The sequence below is a fragment of the Heterodontus francisci genome, chromosome 4, assembly GCF_036365525.1.
Source record: "Heterodontus francisci isolate sHetFra1 chromosome 4, sHetFra1.hap1, whole genome shotgun sequence".
Lineage (NCBI taxonomy): Eukaryota > Metazoa > Chordata > Chondrichthyes > Heterodontiformes > Heterodontidae > Heterodontus > Heterodontus francisci.
Window position 1 is genome coordinate 54,657,368 of NC_090374.1, and position 20,805 is coordinate 54,678,172.

The 20,805-nt window shown below is 42.6% G+C and overlaps 1 protein-coding gene across 3 annotated transcripts in view; it reads right to left on the reverse strand.

The window, feature by feature from the left end:
• Positions 1-467: 467 nt before the first annotated feature.
• Positions 468-20,805, reverse strand: part of tnpo1 (transportin 1) — a 206,288-nt gene continuing 185,950 nt past the window's right edge. For all 3 annotated transcript variants that reach the window (XM_068029557.1, XM_068029559.1, XM_068029558.1), the window contains exons 23-25: positions 16,335-16,409; positions 7,136-7,274; positions 468-3,241 (exon numbers count right to left, since the gene is read on the reverse strand). In XM_068029557.1, the coding sequence (XP_067885658.1) occupies positions 7,167-7,274; positions 16,335-16,409 (183 nt within the window). In that variant the 3' untranslated portion in view covers positions 468-3,241; positions 7,136-7,166. The remainder of the gene's footprint in view (positions 3,242-7,135; positions 7,275-16,334; positions 16,410-20,805) is intronic.

Here is a 20,805-nt window from a genome sequence, read left to right on the forward strand (position 1 = left end):
TCATCGAAGCACATTCCTGGATGAGAATTCATCCTGCTGCTGGTGGGTTGCTGATGTAACAAAGTAATATTGAAGATTGACCTGGTAACTTCACATTTTTATACTTATAGGTCTTTGGAATTAACTTTTAAATGTTTCTCCAATTCTAGAATAGATGGTGGGATCAGGAGTTTGAGAAATTTTTATACTAGAACACTTAGAATAGAATATATGGGGTAGAAGTAGATAAAATATGAAACTGAAAACAGGGATAAAAGGGAGGACGGCAAGCAAGTATTTAACACTTAATTTTATTTTAATTGGTATGATTAATATTACAGTAATAACAGCTGCATTACTGCAATATTAGTGTTTCCTTCAGCAAAATGACTGGCCAGTAAGCCTGGAATTGAAGTAAAAAAAACTCATTCAGGCAAGCTTTCTAATTTTTGACAGAAGTATCTAATCTCTGCCCTTTCTCCCGCACCCCCCCCCCCCCCCACCCCCTAAAAAAACCCTCCATCCCAGGGAATTAAGTACATTTATAATTCTGTCCAACCTGTTGTAATACTGTAACTTTTATTCCTTACATCTGAACACTGCAGAGATTTAAATCCAGATAACTGAGGGGTTTTGTTAGTCATTTTCAAAGTGAGAAAAAACCTAGTTTGAAATATTGTATTCCTGGTTAGGCAGTATCTGGCTTGAAGAAAATGCCCTTTTAGACCAGAAGCAAGTTTAGCACTTTTGGGAATCAACTCAAAGTACTGAGCACGGAGATTTCTTTTGGCTTAAACCTATGAAGAACATGCAAACACATTTTGTTTCACAATACAAATAGCTTCTAGCAGCAGCCATCGAGTTGTTTTCTAATAACCTGAGCAAACTGTTTTTCTAATCATTTATGTCTTAGCAATTAATGAAAGTACATTGCATGCACGTTTATGATTGTTGCACATATAGAAAAGGGCCATGCAAGTTGATGGGACCTTTATTTAGTGAAGAGCTTAGTTAACTAGCATATTAGTGGTAGTTACATAATATGCAGTAGTTATGAAACAAGCTTCTGTCCAATCACACTTTCCAAGCTGTGCAAAGTTAAGGAATGTATCAACTGCAATGTCATGCATATTAAAAAATGAAAATCCACAAATGCATTGCAAAGCAAACTGTGGCTATAGAATTCCATGCTGTAATCTCACTCATGCACACAAAAAGCCTGTGTTTTTCAGTGCATTAGTTATCCCATTCAGCACACAATTTAAAAACCAAGCAGCAAAAATCAGCCAAACACTCAGCTTTTTCTCTCTTCTTTGTGTAGCAAAATATGTAATGGAGGGAAACCTAGAAATACAAAAAGCGGTCATGGCTTTCAAAGTACTTAAAATTATTTGCTGTATATTTTAAACTAGCCTTGCAGCCTCCAAAGTAGTGCTGCGCCCTACACTCTGACCAGCAGAGTTGCTGTTTTCCCTGGGGGAGGGTATGTCCCATCTGAAAAAAATCTAACCATCATGGGATAATTATCAGGCAGTCAATGTATTATAAAAGACTTATGCATAACAAAGGTCAAGTGTACCAGTTTTTGTTTTCCACATTCACAGTACATACTAATAAAAAAATAAAAAAAGATTTACAACAAAATACACATTAGGGGGAAGGGGAAGAATTTAATGTAAAAGGATTTATTTACACAAAGGAGTATAGAAAGCAACATAAAGTGGAACAAATTAAAGAAAACGGATCCATTTCATTTTGTACTCCTGCAGCTTTTATGGCACAAAGGGCCACCAATGTGCCAATTTTTGTTTCATATATTCCAGATTGAAATTTTGATCTATCCTGCTTAAGACTCAGTACAGGACAATAAGCATCTCACAAGATCATGCTTTGAACAAAAATATTACCAATCAAGTCAGATTAAAAACACTAAATAAAGCAAACCTGTCTCTTAACACTTGTACAATTGTCCTTACATGCCATCTAATTATGCAGCCCTCAATTGTCCTACTACATAATTCTTTTATCTCTGGAGGTTCTATTAATTTCAATAGTATATAACCATGCAGAAAGCACATCACATTGACAGCACAGAGGCAACAGATTTGCATGGAGATTTCAGCTTTCCACATTGTGCAGGTTACACACAATACAATTACATCTTAACCCTACTGGATCCTAAAGATATTTCAAATCCTTACCAAACTGTTATACCTATGAATAACCTTAACAGAAATTAAAATCCTATATGAAAAACCTCGGGGTATTTTACACAAAGTCTATTTCATAATATTGTTGAGCTGCAACACTAAAAAAAAAATTCTAGTGGGAAAGAAACCTTACCATTTCCACTCTCTATGATGCACGCATGCTAGACCAACGCCCCACTAAACAAAGCAACCTTACTGTTAACCACAGTGAACCAAAATACATGCCTGTACCTTAAATCGAACATGTATGCTACAAAGATTTACTGTAGTTCTTTGTTTAGAAAAAAATCTGAACACTGGTATTACAACCCAATTACTTATACTATTTTTTTTTAAATGCAAAACTAAAGATATGTCAAACTTTAACTGATATGCACGTACCACTCAGTGAAAAAAAATAAGCTATTTAGGGTTTTTCGAGCCATTTAGCCTGGTTACCAATCGTTAGTCATTCATTATGACTGATACTGTTACTTAATTAGAAACTCACAACTTAATGTCTATGATTTTACTTAGGTGTTTGCTATTAATCTTGGAAACAAGCTGCACTTTTGAATTGCACAAACATTGTCATTTTTGTAGCTCTCCTAAATTCATGCAAATGCCTATTAATCCCCAAGTGTTTTCTTAATTCTTACCTTCAGCCTTAGTCTGTATGTAAAACCCCCATGTCTCTGGCTGCCAACTTTTAACCTAATGATTATGATTTTCTCTCTGCACTTAAACCCACTTTTGAAGCCTATATTCCTGCATTTGTTGCATTTTCCCTTAGTCAGAAACATGATGTTTTTGGGTCAGATGTCTTCCTTTGTTTCTTCTCTTCTGGTGTAAAGCTCTAAAAAGAAGAGACAAATGTCCATCGAAAAAGACTTCAGGGTTCAACTTTCCCCAATGTCGACTGAACAGTGCGACGGCTAAACACCTCCCTCCCACCCGTCCCAGTAGGGTTGGGATTGTACTATATGTCCCACTGGTTTACCCTTCCCCCCCCGTAAAGGGTAACTTTTTCCCTGGGTGCAGAGTCTCCCTATGGACTTCCCATCTTGAAAGACCTGTAGAGACAAAGAAATCAGTTTTACATTTTCGACAAAAAAAAAACTTGTATTTATATAGCGCCTTTAAAGCAGTAAGATGTCTCAAGGCGCTTCACAGGAGTGCAATCAAACTAAAATTGACAGAGCCACATAACACTATATTAGGCCTGGCAAGTTTTAATCCTAATACAGACTGGGATAGTAACAGTTTCAAGGGCAGCGAGGGGGAAGGGTTTCTGAAATGTGTTCAGGAGAATTTTCTTGATTAGTACATTTGCAGCCCAATGAATAAGGAGGTGTTGTTGGATCTGGTTCTGGGAAATGAAGTGGGTCAAATTTCAGAAAGGGAACACTTAAGGAATGGTGATCATATTATCAGAAGGTTTAGATTAGCTATGGAAAAGGACGATGAGCAATCTAGAGTAAATATATTTAATTGGAGGAGGGCTAACTTCAGTGGGTTGAGAATGGATCTGTCCTGGGCAAATTGGAATCATTCATAGGCAAAATTGTAATCGAAAAATGAGGAGATTGTTTGGGTACAGTCTAGATACATTCTCATGAGGGGAAAGAGTTGGGCAACTAAAGCCAGAGCTCCCTGGATGACGAAAGAAAGATGAAGTATAACAAGGGTGAGTATGACAGATGTCAGGTTGACAACACAAGTGAGAACCAGGCCGAATATAGAAAGCTCAAAGGGGAAGCGAAAAAGGAAATAAGGGATTAGAGAGAGTGTATGAGAACTGACTGGCAGCTAATGTGCAAGGGAATCCGAAAGTCTTCTATAGGCAATTAAAAAGATAGGAGGAGGAGAGGGGATCAAAAAAGACCTACGGACGGAGGCAGAGGGCATTGCTGAGGTACAAAATGGTACTTTGCATTGGTCTTTGCCACAGGAGATGCTGCCAAGGTGAGTGAAAGAGGTAGCTGAGATACTGGATGGGCTAAAAATTATTAAAGGTGGTACTAGAAAGGCTGGCTGTACTTAAAATTGTTAAATCACTAGTACCAGATGTTCACTGGCTGTAAAACGCCTCGGGACATCCCAAGGTCATGAAAGGTGCTATATAAAAATAATTGATGAAATGTTTCTTTTCTTAGGGGTAGTGTCAGAGAACAGGGGAATTGCAAATGTTATACCCTCGTTCAAAAATGGATGCAAGGATAAACCCAGTAACTACAGGCTGGTCAGTTTAACCTTGGTGGTGGGAAAGCTCTTCGAAATGATAATCCAGCACAAAATTAACAGTCCCTTGGACAAGCGTGAATTAATGAAGGAAAGCCAGCACTTATTGGTTGAAGGCAAATTTGTTTAATTAACTTGATTGAGTTTTGATGAAGTAACAGAGGGTTGCGAGGGTATTGTGGTTAATACGGTGTATAGAGACTTCCCAAAGGCATTGGATAAGTGCCAGCAAAGTTGAAGCCCATGGAATACAAGGGAAACAGTAGTGTTGAATGGTTTTTTCCCGCATTGGAGGAATGTATACAGTGGTATTCCCAGGGGTCCGTACTAGGAACACTGCTTTTTGGATCTATATTCATGACTTAGACTTGGGTGTACAGGGCATAATTTCAAAATTTGCAGATGACAAAACTGGGAAGTATACAAAACTGCGAGGAGAATAGTGATAAACTTCAAGAGGACGCAAAAGAAATTTAGAGAAGTGCACAGTGATATATTTTGACAGGAAGAACGAGGAGCGGAAATATAAACTAAAGGATACGATTCTAAAGAGAGAGTGCAGGAAAAGGTACTTGGGGGTTTATGTGCACAAATTGTTGAAGGTAGCAAGACAGGGTGAAAAAGTGCTTTAAAAAAAAGGCATACGGGATCCTGGGCTTTATAAAATGGAAGCAGAGAATACAAAAGCAAGGAAGTTAGGATGATCCCATATGAAACACTGATTTGGCCTCACTCACCAGGAGTATTGTCCCCAATTCTGGGCACTGCACTTCTGGAAGTATGTGAAGGCTTTAGCGTGGGTGCAAAAAAGATTCCTGAGAAGGATTCCAGGGATGCAGGACTTCAGTTACGTGGATAAATTGGGAAAGCTGGGGTTGATCTCCTTAGAGAAAAGGTTGCGAGGTGGTGTTCAAAATCATGATGCGTCCAGACAGGGTAGATAGAGAGAAACTGCTCCCATTGGCAGAAGGGTTGAGAACCCAAGGATAGAGATTTAAAAAGTGATTGGGAAAAGAATTAAAGGCAACATGATCTGAAATGCACTGCCTGCAAGGGGGAAGAGGCTGATTCAATAGTGGCTTTCAAAAGGGAATTGGATAAGCATAAGAGAAAATAATTTCAGGGCAACGGGGAAAGGGACGAGCTAAATTGTACTTGTAGAAAGCTGACAAGCTAAATTGTAATTGTAGAAAGCTGGCATGAGCTTGACAGGCCATTCTGCACTGTAACCATTGTTATGACTGTGCTTCTATATTTGTTAAGTTTTTTTGGGACTCATGTATTTTCGAATTATGGACATTGTTTTATTTGGGAAAGAGGAAAAGGATTCCATGGATTTTTTTCCACTAGGATCATTAAAAGAGGTCATGGGAAGGTCTTTTGGACTTGGTTTGTAAACAACCAGTTACTGGAAGTCACCTGTTTCAGATAAATACCCAGCAGGGGCTTTTTGACTCAGAGAAGATGTTTACAGAGAAATGACAAGTCAGGATTTATAGGGTCAGGAGGCTTGACACTTGAGATAGTTTTTGGTTTCACTTTGGACAGTGTGTTGGGGTGTGAACTGTTTTGAAAGGAGTTGGAGAAAACCAGCCAAGACAGCATTCACCATCAGCACCCTCTTCCATCTCTTTGAGAAGCTCTTAGAAGTGAGTGTAAGAAATAGAGAAATTGATGCTGCATTCCTCCTGAAAGGCCTGCCAGAAACCCCTGTTGCCACCTTTCTCCTGGATAGCCTGCCAAACTGATCCTCAATGTCGCCTGAAAAGAAATGTTTGAGGAAGATCCCAGTGACAGCTGTCTATGCATATTTGGGATGCCAAACCAAAAAGGGACAACTGACTTCTTTCCATATCTTCTCTTTTTTCTTCAAGAATTCGCAGGTATTTGGCCAAAGTATTCTTTGTCTTTATTTTTGTAACAGAGCTCTAAAGAGAAAATCTCTATTTTTTCAGTTAAACAGTATGTGTGTGTGTGAGGGGCTAAGCAAAATGGAACTTTCATATTTCACTCCGTGTTAATGCTTTGTTCAGTTAATGGTTATGTCTTGTTTTATAATTAACTGATAATTTTGTTGTTTATTAAATAAAGCTGGTTAGTGTATTTTATTCTGGGATAAAAAGTAGAGTCTATAATTGACTGTATCGGTAACTGGTTGTGACCTGTGAAGAAGTGGAACTAGAAAAGACAGTGCACTGCTCCCATCTCGGTCGTAACACCATTCTATGGAGTATGTTGAAGGAGGAAAGGGGAAGAGAAGCAGAAAGGTTTAGGGAGGAAATCTCAGAGCTGAGGGCCTTGTCAGTTGAAGGCATGATCACTAATTGAGCAATTAAAATTGGGGATGGTCATGAGACCAGAATTGGAGGAAGGATGAGAATTTTAAAAGAACAAGGTGTTGCTTAACTGGGAACCATTGCAGGTCAGTGGGTACAGGGTTGATGGATGAACGGGACTTGTTAAGAGTTAGGACACAGGCAACATAGTTTTGAATGACCTCAAGTAGACGGAGGACAGAATATGGGAGGCAGGCTAGCAGTACACTGAAATAATCAAATCTAGAGATAACAAAGGCATGGATGGGGATTTCAGCAGATGATGAAGAACTGAGGTGAGGGTGGAGTCAGGCAATGTTACGGACGTGAAAACAGGTGGTCTTAGTGATGGCATGGATTTGGTCAGAAGCTCATCTTGCCCGATTCAAAGCAATACACTTTGAAAATTACCACGAGTATGGGTTGACAACAGCGTACACAGCTAGACTCCATAATACGCTGCAAGGCGTTCCTTCAAGGGAGGTGGGAATTGGTCTGAAAAACGGCTCCAATTTTCATCCCCAATCTGATTTTTAAAACCATGCAAGATCTGAAATGAAGTAAAAATTTATATTTTGAGCTTACAGGTTTAAAACACAGATGACCAATTTCAGTAACTGAAATATGCATTGTACAATAAAGAATTCTTGTGAGCATTACCCAATTAAACTAAATAATCTACAGTTACTAATACTAGCTAAAATATTCAATAAATTAGAATTTTATAAATTTCTCCATTTGTTCATGGGACGCAGCTGTCACCGGCTAGGCCCATCCCGATTTGCCTTTGAGAAGGTGGTGGTGAGCTGCCTTTTTGAACTACTGCAATCCTTGAGGTGTAGGTACATCCACAGTGCTGTAAGGGAGTTCCAGGATTTTGACCAAACAACATTGAATGAATGGCGATATATTTCAATGTCAGGACAGTGTATGCCTTGGACGGGAACTTGCAGGTGGTGGTGTTCCCATACATCTGCTGCCCTTGTCCTTCTAGGTGGTAAAGGTTGCGGGTTTGGAAGCTGCTGTCAAAGGAATCTTGGTGAGTTACTGCAGTGCATCTTGTAGATGGTACACACTGCTGCCACTGTGCTTCGGTGGTGAAGGTTGAAGGTGGTGGATGGGGTACCAATCAAGTGGGCTGTTTTGTCCTGGATGGTGTCAAGCTTCTTGAGTGTTGTTGGAGCTGCACCCATCCAGGCAAGTGGAGAGTATTCCATCACACTCTTGGCTTTTGCCTTGTAGATGGTGGACAGGCATGGGGGAGACGGGAGGCGAGTTATTTGCCACAGAATTCCTAGCTTCTGACCTGCTCTTGCAGCCACAGAATTTATGTGGCTGGTCCAGTTCAGTTTCTGGTCAATGCTAACGCCCCAGGATGTGGATAGTGGGGGATTCAGCGATGATAATGCCATTGAAAGCCAAGGGGTGATGGTGAGATTCGCTCTTGTTTGGGATGGTCATTTCCTGGCACTTGTGTGGCGCAAATGTTACTTGCACTTATCAGCCCAAGCCTGAATGTTGGCCACATCTTGCTGCATCTGGACACAGGCTGCTTCATTATCTGAGTCGTCGCGAATGGTGAACATTGTGCAATCATCAGCGAACATCTCCAATTCTGACCTTATGATGGAGGGAAAGCCATTGATGAAGCAGCTGAAGATGGTCGGACCTAGGACACTACCCTGAGGAACTTCTACCATGATGTCCTGGGACTGAGATGATTGACCTCCTACAGCCACAGCCATCTTCCTTTGTGCTAGGTATGATTCCAACCAGTTGAGTTTTCCCCCTCGATTCCCATTGACTCCAGTTTTGCTAGGGCTCCTTGATGCAACAGTCAAATGCTGACTTGATGTCAAGGGCAGTTACTCTCACTTCGCTTCTGGAGTTCGCTCTATTGTCCATGTTTGGACCAAGGCTGTAGTCCTTGCTGAACCCATCCAAACATCAGTGAACATGTTTTTGCCGCTTGATAATACTGTTGATGACCCCTTCCATCACTTTGCTGATGATCGAGAGTAGACTGATATGGCAGTAATTGGTTGGATTTGTCCTGCTTTTTATCGACAGGACATACCTGGACACTTTTCCACATTGCCCGGTAGATGCCAGTGTTGTAGCTGTACTGGAACAGGTTGGCTTGGAGCAGAGCTAGTTCTGGAGCACAAGTCTTCAGTACTATTGCTGGAATGTTGTCAGGGCCCACAGCATTTACAGCATCCAGTGCCTTCAGCCATTTCCTGAAATCACGTGGAGGGAATCGGATTGGCTGAAGACTGGCATCTGTGATGCTGGGGACCTCAGGATGAGGCCAAGATGGGTCATCCACTCGGTACTTTTGTCTGAAGATGGATGCAAATACTTCAGTCCTGTGTTGTAGCTTCACCAGGCTGACCCCTCATTTTTAGGTATGCCTGGTGCCGCTCCTGGCATGCCCTCTTGCACACTTCTTTGAACCAGGGTTGGTCCCCCAACTGAACGGTAATGGTAGAGAGGGGGATATGCCGGGCCATAAGGTTACAGATCGCGGTTGAATACAATTCTGCTGCTGATGGCCCACAGCGCCTCACGGATGCCCGTTTTGAGTTGTCAAATCTGTTTGAAATCTATCCCATTTAGCACGGCGGTAGGGCCAGACAAACACAATGGTGGGTATCCTCAATGTGAAGACGGGACTTCATCTCCACAAGGACTGTGCGGTTGTGGTCACTCCTACCAATACTGTTGTGAACAGATGCATCTGCGACAGGTAGATTGGTGAGGACAAGGTCAAGTAGGTTTTCCCCTCTTGTTGGTTCTTTCACCACCTGCCGCAGACCCAGTCTGACAGCTATGTCCTTTAGGACTCGGCCAGCTCGGTCAGTAGTGGTGCTACCGAGTGGTGATGGACACTGAAGTCCCTCATCCAGAGTACACAAAATCCCTCGCCACCCTCAGTGCTTCTACCAATTCATGTTCAACATGGAGAAGCACTGATTCATCAGTTGGGGTTAGGAGTCTGAGGGTGGGCAACGTGCTAATCAATAGGGTGTTTCCTTGCCCCATGTTTGACCTGATGTTGTGAGACTTCATGGGATCCAGAGTCAATGTTGAGGACTCCCAAGGCAACGCCCTCCCGATTGTATACCACTGTGCCACCACATCTGGTGGGTCTCTCCTGCAAGTGGGACAGGATGTACCCAGGAATGGTGATCAGGGTGTCTGGGACATTGTACGGTATAATTCCATGTATGACTAGGTCAGGCTGTTGCTTGACTAGTCTGTGGGACAGCTCGCCCAATTTTGGCACAAGCCCCCATGATGTTCGTAAGGAGGCCTTTGCAGAGTCGACAGGTTTGCCGTTGTCGTTTCCAGTGCCGAGGTCATTCCTTTTCTAAGACTTTGTAGCGGTTTGATACAACTGAGTGGCTTGCTAGGCCATTTCAGAGGGCATTTAAGAGTCAACCATGTTGCTGTGGGTCTGGAATCACATGTAGGCCAGACCAGGTAAGGACGGTAGATTTCCTTCCCTAAAGGACATTAGTGAAACAGATGGGTTTTTACAATAATTGACAATGGTTCATGGTCTTCATTCCAGAGTTGATTTAGATTTTAGATTTAGAGATACAGCACTGAAACAGGCCCTTCGGCCCACCGAGTCTGTGCCGACAATTAACCACCCATTTATACTAATCCTACACTAATCCCATATTCCTACCACATCCTCACCTGTCCCTATATTCCCCTACCACCTACCTATACTAGGGGCAATTTTATAATGGCCAATTTACCTATCAACCTGCAAATCTTTTGGCTGTAGGAGGAAACCGGAGCACCCGGAGGAAATCCATGCAGACACAGGGAGAACTTGCAAACTCCACACAGGCAGTACCCAGAATTGAACCCGGGTCGCTGGAGCTGTGAGGCTGCGGTGCTAACCACTGCGCCAAATTTCAAAATCTGCCGTGGTGGGGTTCGAACCCATGTCCCCAGAGCATTGGCCTGGGCCTCTGGATTACTAGTCCAGTGACATTACCACTACACCACCGCCTCCCCTATGCATGTCCCATAAATTAACAGGTTTGCACAGTGATGAGTTTAAACTTCAATATAATCTAAGGAATTCCCTCTTGTACAGTACCAACTCAAATAGCTTTACAGCTTTGTTTTTCCATAACTTTCCCCCACTGCTTCACTTTTTCTCCTAATAGGTTTCCAATTTAAGGTTATAGAAAAGATGCTAAACCTTTGTACCTAAGGTACATAATGGGTACAGTAGCATAGCAGTTATGCTATAGGACTAGCAATCCAGAGACCTGGGTTAATGACCTGGAGACAAATTCTACTCCCACAATGGCAGCGGGGAAATTTAAATTCAATTAAATCAAATCAATCTGGAATAAGAAGCTAGCATCAGTAATGGAACTACTGGATTGTCGTAAAAACCCAGCTGGTTCACCAAGGAAGGAAATCTGCCACTCTTACCTTTTCTAGCTTATATGTCACTCCGCATCCTGTGACTTTTACTGCCCTCAGAAACAGCCTGGCAAGCAAAACAGTTGTATCAAATTATGTAATAGTCAAATAATAATAAAATCAAACAGACCACCCAACATTGACCCAAGCACCGGACATAACAAAGGCACATCCAGCCCAGTCAACCCAGCAAAGCAACAGAAACAACCAACAGCCTGACAGTCATAACTCAAAAAAAAAAATCACATTTTCTGCCAACAGCCCAGACTCCACTATTACCGCCCTGGAGTATGTCCTGTCCCACTTGCAGGCCAGAGCCACAAGAGGTGTTTGCACAGTGGTATATAGTTGGGAGGGAGGTGTCCTGGGCGTCCTCAATATTGACTCCAGTCTCCATGAAGCCTCGTAGCATCAGGTCAAACATGGGCAAGGCGACCTCCTGCTGAATGCCACCTACTGCCCTCCCTCAGCTGATCAGTCAGTACTCCCCAAAATTGAACACTACTTGGAAGAAACACTGAGGGTAGCAAGGGCACAGAATAGGGCTGAGGGAATTCAATGTCCATCACCAAGACTGGCTCAGTAGCACCACTACTGACTAAGTTGGCTGAGTTCGGAATGACACAGCTGCCAGACTGGCCCTGCAGCATATGGTGGGAGAAGCAAAATGAGGGATAAAACCAACTTCACCGCATCTTAACCAATCTACCTGTCGCAGATGCACCTATCCATGACAGTATTGGTAGAAGTGACCACTGCATATTCACATCTACACACTGAGGATACCCTCCTCACATTGTGTGGCCCTATCAATGTGCTAAATGGGATAGACTCAAAACAGATCTAGCAGCTCAAAACTGGGCATCCATGAAGTGCTGTGAGGCACCAGCAGCAGCCGAATTGTATTCCATTATAATCGGTCACCTCAAAGTCCAGCATATGCCTCACTCTACCATTACCATCAAGCCAGGGGACCAATCACTTTTTAAAAAATGGCTGCATTTGCTGACACTACCACTAGGGGCGCTGCAGTGGCTAAAACGTCACCGTCTGCGACATCAGGCAGCTGCCAGGACTAAAGATGGCGCTGCTCAATAATCACACGAAGGCAACATAAACACATGGCAGCACACAATGGCTGGAGGGAGAGCACGTGCAGGCCAGGGGGAACGGGCGCGCCGTTTTGGGGGGGGGGGGGGGGGGGGAGAAAAAGGAGGAGAGCGCACCCGCCAGCCTGCGCTCTCCTCCCCTGCACTCTCCCTGCCCGCGATACGTGATGACGTCATCTGCGCATGCGCCAACCAGTCCTGGCAATGCGGAACGCAGCACACGCACAGAGAGTAGGAGCCAATCTGCGCATGTGTGCAGATTGGCGCAGTCTGACGATGTCAGCTGCCGGCTGAATGTCAATAATCACTTTGAAAAAAATATAGCTTCAAAAAATAAAATCCCATGGATTCTAGGGAAATGCAGCAAGGTGGATACAAAATTGACTCAGTAGCAAGAAACAAAGGGTTTATTGTTGATGGGTGCTTTTGCAACTGGAGGGCTGTTTCCAGTGGCGTTCTGCAGGGCTCAGGACTGGGTCCCCTGCTTTTTATGGTATACTTCAACGATTTGGACATAAATATAGGGGGCACGATGAAGAAGTTTGCAGATGACACAAAGATTGGCCGTGTGGTAGATAATGAGGACAGCTGTAGGCTGCTAAAGATATTGATGGTCTGGTCAGATGGGCAGAAAAGTAGCAAATGTAATTCAACCTGGAGAAGTGTAAGGTGATGCATTTGGGGAGGTCAAACAAGGCAAAGGAAAACACGATTAAAAGGAAAATACAGAGAGTTGTAGAGGAAGGTGAGGGACTTTGGAGTGAATGTCCATAGATCCCTGAAGGTAGCAGGACAGGTCGAAAAGGTGGTTAAGGCAGCATATGGAATCCTTTCCTTTATTAGTCGAGTTATAGAATTTAAGAGCAGGGAGGTTATGCTGGAACTGTATAAACCATTGGTTAGGCCACAACTCGAGTACTGCGTGCAGTTCTGATCATCTCATTATAGAAAGGATGTCATTACACTAGAGAGGGTACAGAGGAGATTTACGAGGACGTTGCTGGGACTGGAAAAATGCAGCGATGAGGAAAGATTGGATAGGCTGGGGTTGTTCTCCTTGGAACAGAGAAGGCTGAGGGGAGATCTGATCAAAATGTTGTACATTTCAAAGGGCCTGGATAGACTGGAGGTGAAGGGCCTACTTACCTTAGTAGAGAGGTCAGTGACTAGACGGCATAGATTTAAAGTGATTGGTAGAAAGATTAGAGGGGAGATGAGGAATATTTTTTTCACGCAGAGGGTGGTGGGGGTCTGGAATTCACTACCTGAAAGTTGCACAGAAACCCTTAACTCATTCAAAAGAAGTCTGGATATGCACCTCAAGTGACATAATCTGCAGGGCTAAGGACCAAATGCTGGAAGGTGGGATTAGAATGGGTGGAATGTTTTTTGGCTGGCACAGACACGATGGGCCAAGTGGCCTCTTTCTGTGCCGTAAACCTTCTATGATTCTAACAAAGAGTGTAGGAGAGCGTGCCGGGAGCAGCACCAGGCATCCTAAAAATGAAGTGCCAACCTGGTGAAGCTACAACACCGGACTACATGTATGCTAATCAGAAGCAGCATGCTATAGACAGAACTAATGGATCAGAACAAAAAAAACTCTGCAATCCTGCTACAGCCAGTTGTGAATGGTGGACAAATGAACAACTAACAGGAGGAAGCAGCAGTACGAACATCCCCATCCTCAATGATGGTGGAGCCCAGCAAGTGCAAAAGACAAGGCATTTGCAACCATCTTCAACCAGAAGCGCCGAGTAGATGATCCACTGGGGCCACCTCCTGAGGTCCCCAGCATTGCAGGTGCTAGTCTTCAGTCAATTTGATTCACTCCACATGAGATCAAGATGGGTTTACTCATCTGGACACTATACAACTTTGGGGTCATCAACTTTAATGTCCATGGCATGCTCCAACAGGTTTACACATGATTACTTGAAGACTGTCTTGACTGCATCTACAAGCTGTTTCGAGTAAACTTTTCTGAAAAATCTGCTGTTACAATGGATTGCTAAGCCAATGAGAAAAATTATTAAAAATATGTAGACATCAAGTCATATCAGACATTTAAAAAAATGAAATGCTCGTCATTCTTGTATTTATTCTCTCTCTAAAGCCACCAAAAGAAGCAATGGATAGAGCAAAAACTAGGTGCTACAACAACATCCTGGATGCAGTGAAGACTTGAGCTCCTCTAGCCAAGTTGTTCAAGTACAGCTACAACATTAGCATCTACCCGACAAAGTGAAAAATTGCCCTGGTATGTCCTGTCTACCAAAAGCAGGGCAAATCCAATCTGGCCAATTGCTGCCCCATCAGTATTCTTTCAATCAGTAGCAAAGTGATGGAAGGAGCCAGCGACCTTGCTATTAAGCGCCACTTACTCGCCAATGCTGAGTTTGGGTTCCACCAGGACCACTCGGCTCCAGGCCTCATTACAGCCAAGCTTTGAACATGGATAAAAGCTGAATTCCAGAAGTGAGTGTGACTGCCCTTGCCATCAAAGCAACCTCTGACCAAGTGTGGCATCAAGGAGCCCGAGTAAAAGAAGTCAATGGGAATGAGGAGGAAAACTCTCCACTGGCTGGAGACATACCTAACACAAAATAAGATGGTTGTGCTTGAAGGCCAAATTATCTCAGCCACAGAATATTGCTGCTGGTGTTCCTAAGCGTACTGTGTTAGGCCCAACTATCTTCAGCTGCGTCATCCATGACCTGCCTTCCATCATGTCAGAAGTGGCAATGTTTGCTGATGATTGCAGAGTGTTCAGTTCCATTCACAACTCCTCAAATAATAGAACAGTCCATGCCCTGCATGTAGCAAGACCTGGACAACATTTAGGCTGGGGTTGATTAATGCCACACAAGAGGTGGGCAATGACCATCTCCAACAAGGGGGATTCTAACTACCTCCCCTTGACATTCAATGTCATTACCATCACTAAATTCCCCCATCAACATCCTGGGGGGGGTCACCACTGAGCAGAAACTTAACTGGATGAGCTATATAAATACTTAGCTACAAGAGTAGGTCATGGGCTGGATATTCTATGGCAAGTAATTCACCTCCTGACTTGTGCCATAGTCTTTCTAACATCTACTTACCTGCATGAGCACAGCTCCAACACTCAAGCCGCTTGATGCCATCCAGGAAAAAGTATCCTTCTTGACTGGCACCCCATTAACCATCTTAAACATTTACCGTTCACCACTGGTGCACTGTAGCTGCCATGTGTACCAGCTACAAGATGCACAGCATCAACTCGCCAAGGCTTCAACAGGAACTTCCAAACCCATGACTTCTACCGCTTAGAAGAATAAGGACAGCAGGCGCATGGGGACCACCTCCTGCAAGTTCCCCAAGTCACAGTGACTTGGAAATATATCGCCATGCCTTCATCATCACTGGGTCAAAATCCTGGAACTCGCTACCCAACAGCACAGTGGGTGTGTATCTACACCATAGGACTGCATTTGTTCAAGAGGGTGGCTCACCATCACAACCTCAAGTGCAATAAAATGTTGGTCTTGCCAGCAAAACCCATACCCCATGAACAAATTAGAGAAAAACAAACAAGATCACTGCTGTAGAAACCTCTGGATGAAAATTGACATTTTCAGAAAGTTGTGAATACCACACAAATATTTGATTAACCTATCAAGGATCACAAACTAGTTTACTCATCTGACGGTACACAGCTGTGGGATCATCAACTTTAATGTCTACAGCATGCTCCAACAGGTTTACACATGATTACGTTAAGATAGTCTTGACTGCTTCTACAAGCTTTTAGGATAAGCTTTTCTGACTGAAAAATCTGCTGTTACATTCGATTTCGAAGCCAAATGAGAAAAACTATTAAAATATGTAATTTCTCCTCAGTGAATGTCAGCATTCTTATATATTGAAATAAAAAAATGTAATAGGTAGACAAGTCACACCAGACATTTAAAAAAATGAAATGATCATTCCTGTGCTTATTCTCTCTCTAAAGCCACCAAAAGAAGCAATTCCCAGGAACACGATTGAAAGGAATTTGTTACCTTGTAGAACATATCTCGAAGGTCATCCTTTGGATTAATCCAAGATGCTACTGCATCACAGAAAAAAATGAAGTCCTGAAATGGGGGAAAAAATGAATTCTGATATAAAATGCTTAAGATAAGCAAGCAGACTTGTATGAAGTCTCAAAAGAGATGCTAATAGAAATCAAAGCTATCTGGAGATCAGTACTCAATTTTTCTGCCTTAAAGTTCTTGTACTTTTCAAAAAAAAGTTATCCTTCTGATAGTTGGTTAAACAACATTGATGTTACTGACAGACCTGAATAAAAGCACATTTCAAACAGGATTTAGTTAACCATTACACCAGAAATACAAAATCGGGAACCAAATGGGTTTGCGGATGCACAGCACGAAAGTCACAATTTGATCTCATTTCTCACCATTGGAATACTGAGGAACTAAGGAGGAGGTCTGTACTCTTTGTACAAATGCTACTTATTTCCTAACTACTATTACTCCTATTGAAAATACTGGGCACCATTTGAGTTTGTAATTTTAATGGTGAATTATTTCCACGCAGAAAATAGCACTTTAGGCAATAAAGCTTCTTTTCACAGATTTACCCCTCCCATGCATTTTCCCCAAATGAGTTTAACTCGATAATGAACATTAAGCACAAGTGGACAAGTATATCAAGTTAATTATTGGTCTATCCAATTTTCATATAATTTTCAGTTTTACTCAACAAAACCAGCCACACAGGACAAGAGAAGTGTAGGAGAACATTTAGGCAACAGTGATCACAACATAATAGGTTTCAGATATAGATCCAGAAGCATGTACGGCCAAAGTAATAAATTGGAAAAAGGCTGATTTTAAGGGATTGGAACTAGGGAAAATAAACTGGAACACAAATGGCTGACAAACATGGAAATAGAACAGCAGTAGGCAATATTTGAAAAAGTGATCAATAAAGTTGTGAAATACATCCCATTAAAAAGAACTAGCCAGTATTGGCACACCATGCATGAAATTAAAAAAGGGCAAAATTGAAAAGACAAGGGAGATAATGACAGAAAGGGAATACAAAAAGATTAGGAAAAAAAGTTAAAAAAAATAAGGCAAAGAGAAATCACAAAATTAAATCAAGGAAGATAAAAAAGTGCATTCTACAGAAACACAAATAACAAAAGAAAAGTCAGGATAGGGATACACAATAAACACAGGCAATGGCAGTGAAATGGCAGAAATATTAAATTACTTTGCCTTGGTACTTATCAGGGACACCAACATGCTGGACATGACAAGACATGATCAAAATGGATATCAAAACTTTTAGGATAAAAAGCAGGGAGATTATTGATAAACTAGACCAACTTAGAGAGGATAAAGCCCCTGATTTAGATGGATAGCGTCATGCATATTAAAAGATGTTTGGGAAGATCCATTTCAACCTGTCAGCGGCCTTTGGCACAGTTCATCACCTCATTCTCCTCCAACACTTCTCCACCATCATCCAGCTGGGTGAGACTGCTCTCACCTGGTTACATTCCTATTTATCTCAACATAGCCACAGGAACACGTGCATTTGCTTCTCTTCCTACTCTCACTGTAACCTCTGATATTTCCCAAGGATCTATCCTGTGCCCTCTCCTCTTTGTCATCTACATGCTGCCCCTTGGCAGCCTCATTTGAAAGCACAGCATCAGTTCCCACATGCACACAGATGACACCAAGCTGCATCACTCAAGAAACTCATCATCTAAGACAATGCAGCCACTTGATTGACACTTCATCTGCCAGCCTAAGCATCTACCACCTCCACAACCAGTGTACCATCTACAGATGCACTGCAGCACCTCCCAACCAGTAAATTTCTCCAACTAGAAAAACAAGAGCAACAGCTGCATGGAACACCATCACCTCCAAATCACATCATCCTGAATTGAACATACATCACTGTTCCTTATGACTGGATCAAAATCCTTGAACTCACTACCTAACAGCATTGAATAGCATTATGGGAGCATTTTCATCACATGGACTGCAGAGGTTCAAAGCAGCCCACCAATACCTTCTCACTGGTAACTAAAGATGGCAATAAATGCTGGCCTTATCCATGAGACCCTCAACCCAAGAATTGAAAAAAAAGCTTTCTGAGCAACATCCCTGATGTGCACTCTTACATGATCAATTTTAGGGTCAGAGTTTTACAGCACAGAAACAGGCCCCTCGTCCCAACGCGCCTGCGCTGACCATCAAGCACCCGTCAAAAACTAATCCCCCTTCCCTGCAGTTGGCCCGTAGCCCCGTATGTTATGGCGTTTCAAGTGCTCATCTAAATACTTCTTAAATGTCTTGAGTGTTCCTGCCTCTACCACCCCTTCAGGCAGTGCGTTTCAGATTCCAACAACCCTCTGGGTGAAATTTTTCCTCAACTCCCCTCTAAACCTCCTGTCCCTTACCTTAAATCCATGCCCCCTAGTTATTGACCTCTACGCTAAGGGAAAAAGTTTCTTCCTATCAATGCCCCTCATAATTTTGTATACCTCAATCAGGTCCCCCCTCAGCCTTCTCCGCTCCAAGGAAAACAACCTAGCCTATCCAGTCTCTTCCTAACTGAAATGCTCCAGCCCTGGCAACATCCTGGTGAATCTCCTCTGCACCCTCTCCATTGCAATCACATCCTTCCTATATTTTCATAATCTTATACTTCTACATTGTTTTGAGTGATCCTAGAACAAAATGTGCATTTCAAAAACTGAATTTATTACAAACAAAACCTAATGGGAAAGAAATTCATCTGGGCCCATTTCTGGTGTTGCATACACTAATGGAAGCTCGAGGTAATCACAAAATGGGGTGTCTGACCTTAATTAAATAAGGTAGGTGAACTGTCAGCACCTGTCGAGTCTTCACAGGCAGCTTGCCTCTTGAAGCACTTGAATTTCAGGGCACTTGCCTTTCCAGGATTGCAAGGAGGAGGCCAATCATAGCAGTCAGGAGTGCTGCGGATCTGGGAGGTACACTCCTCCTCCTCTTAGCTCCACAGTATTTTGGTAAAAATATTTAAGTTTACTTTCAATGGCAGCTGGTTTCAAGGCTGCCTCCACGCCTGGAAAACCTGAATCCATCCATTTATTTATTTAGAGATACAGCACTGAAACAGGCCCTTCGGCCCACCGAATCTGTGCTGACCAACAACCACCCATTTTATACTAATCCTACATTAACCCCATATTCCCTACCACATCCCCACCATTCTCCTACCTACACTAGGGGCAATTTACAATGGTCAATTTACCTATCAACCTGCAAGTCTTTGGCTGTGGGAGGAAACCAGAGCACCCAACAGAAACCCACGCAGTCACAGGGAGAACTTGCAAACTCCGCACAGGCAATATCCAGAACTGAACCTGGGTCGCTGGAGCTGAGAGGCTGCGGTGCTAACCACTGTGCCGCCCAATTTAGGGCATTTTAGATGGAACCCAAAACAAGCATCAGGTCTCCATTAGCATGTGAAAGGGGCCTAAGTGGCTGCCCGGGACGCCTGAAAAACACCAAGGTCCAATGTGGCACTGGATGTCTTTTATGCATGTCACGACATTCCAGAGTGCATTTCAATGCAGAGTGTCAACATTTTGCACTTCCTGTGAAGCGGATAAATGGCCTCATCTAATGGTTGGGGACATTGCAGTGCCAGTGTCTGCGAACTGTGTCTCTGCCTCCAGTGTTACAGTTTGTATGAGGTTTTAAAGTTTGCAATCCAGGGAAAGCTGTGGCTTCTGATCCTCCCTCTCCTGTTTCACAGCAGTCACAACTAAAGTCTCGACTCCAGGTTTTGGAGGCAGGAAGATAAGAGACTAATCAAAGTATTCCAACTTCCAATGCACCTTTCTTGAAAATGCTGATGATGCTATCTGTGGAAACATAGAAAATAGCACTCAGTATTCAACTTTTGACTATGCATTAACTACAGATATTTAAGCAATAAGACTACTGGAAGCTACCTTTCATGCTTATTGCAAGCAAGACAAATAATTATGGATATACAGCATTATACAAGCACTTAAAAGACCGTGTCAAATATTTTTGTCATGTACATTAGAAAACTGGGTACTGTTATGCCGATATTACTTTTTGTAACCATAAAAGGCAGATGACAATAAAATTTAGATCACTTACTGGTGTCAGCAACAGATTGATAGAGATATTGTTGTCCTCATCTCGGAGCTGGAACCCAGCTGTGCTATTTCAGGTCATAAGATATTTGGGTACCCTGCCGTGCTGTGTAGTTGTACTCATTTTCCTATTGTATTGAAGGTTAGTTCTTGCCACTCTTTCCATGTAGTCCTTTTGTTTTACTGGACATTTTTGCCTATTAAACTTCTTTGACAATGATGGTTTGGCTTTTGCCTCTGCTATTGGTAATCTTGAAGCATCAAAGAACGTAAACCTCATTTTCTGCATTGTGCCACCAGTAAAGTTCATCTTGGAAACACTACTTGTT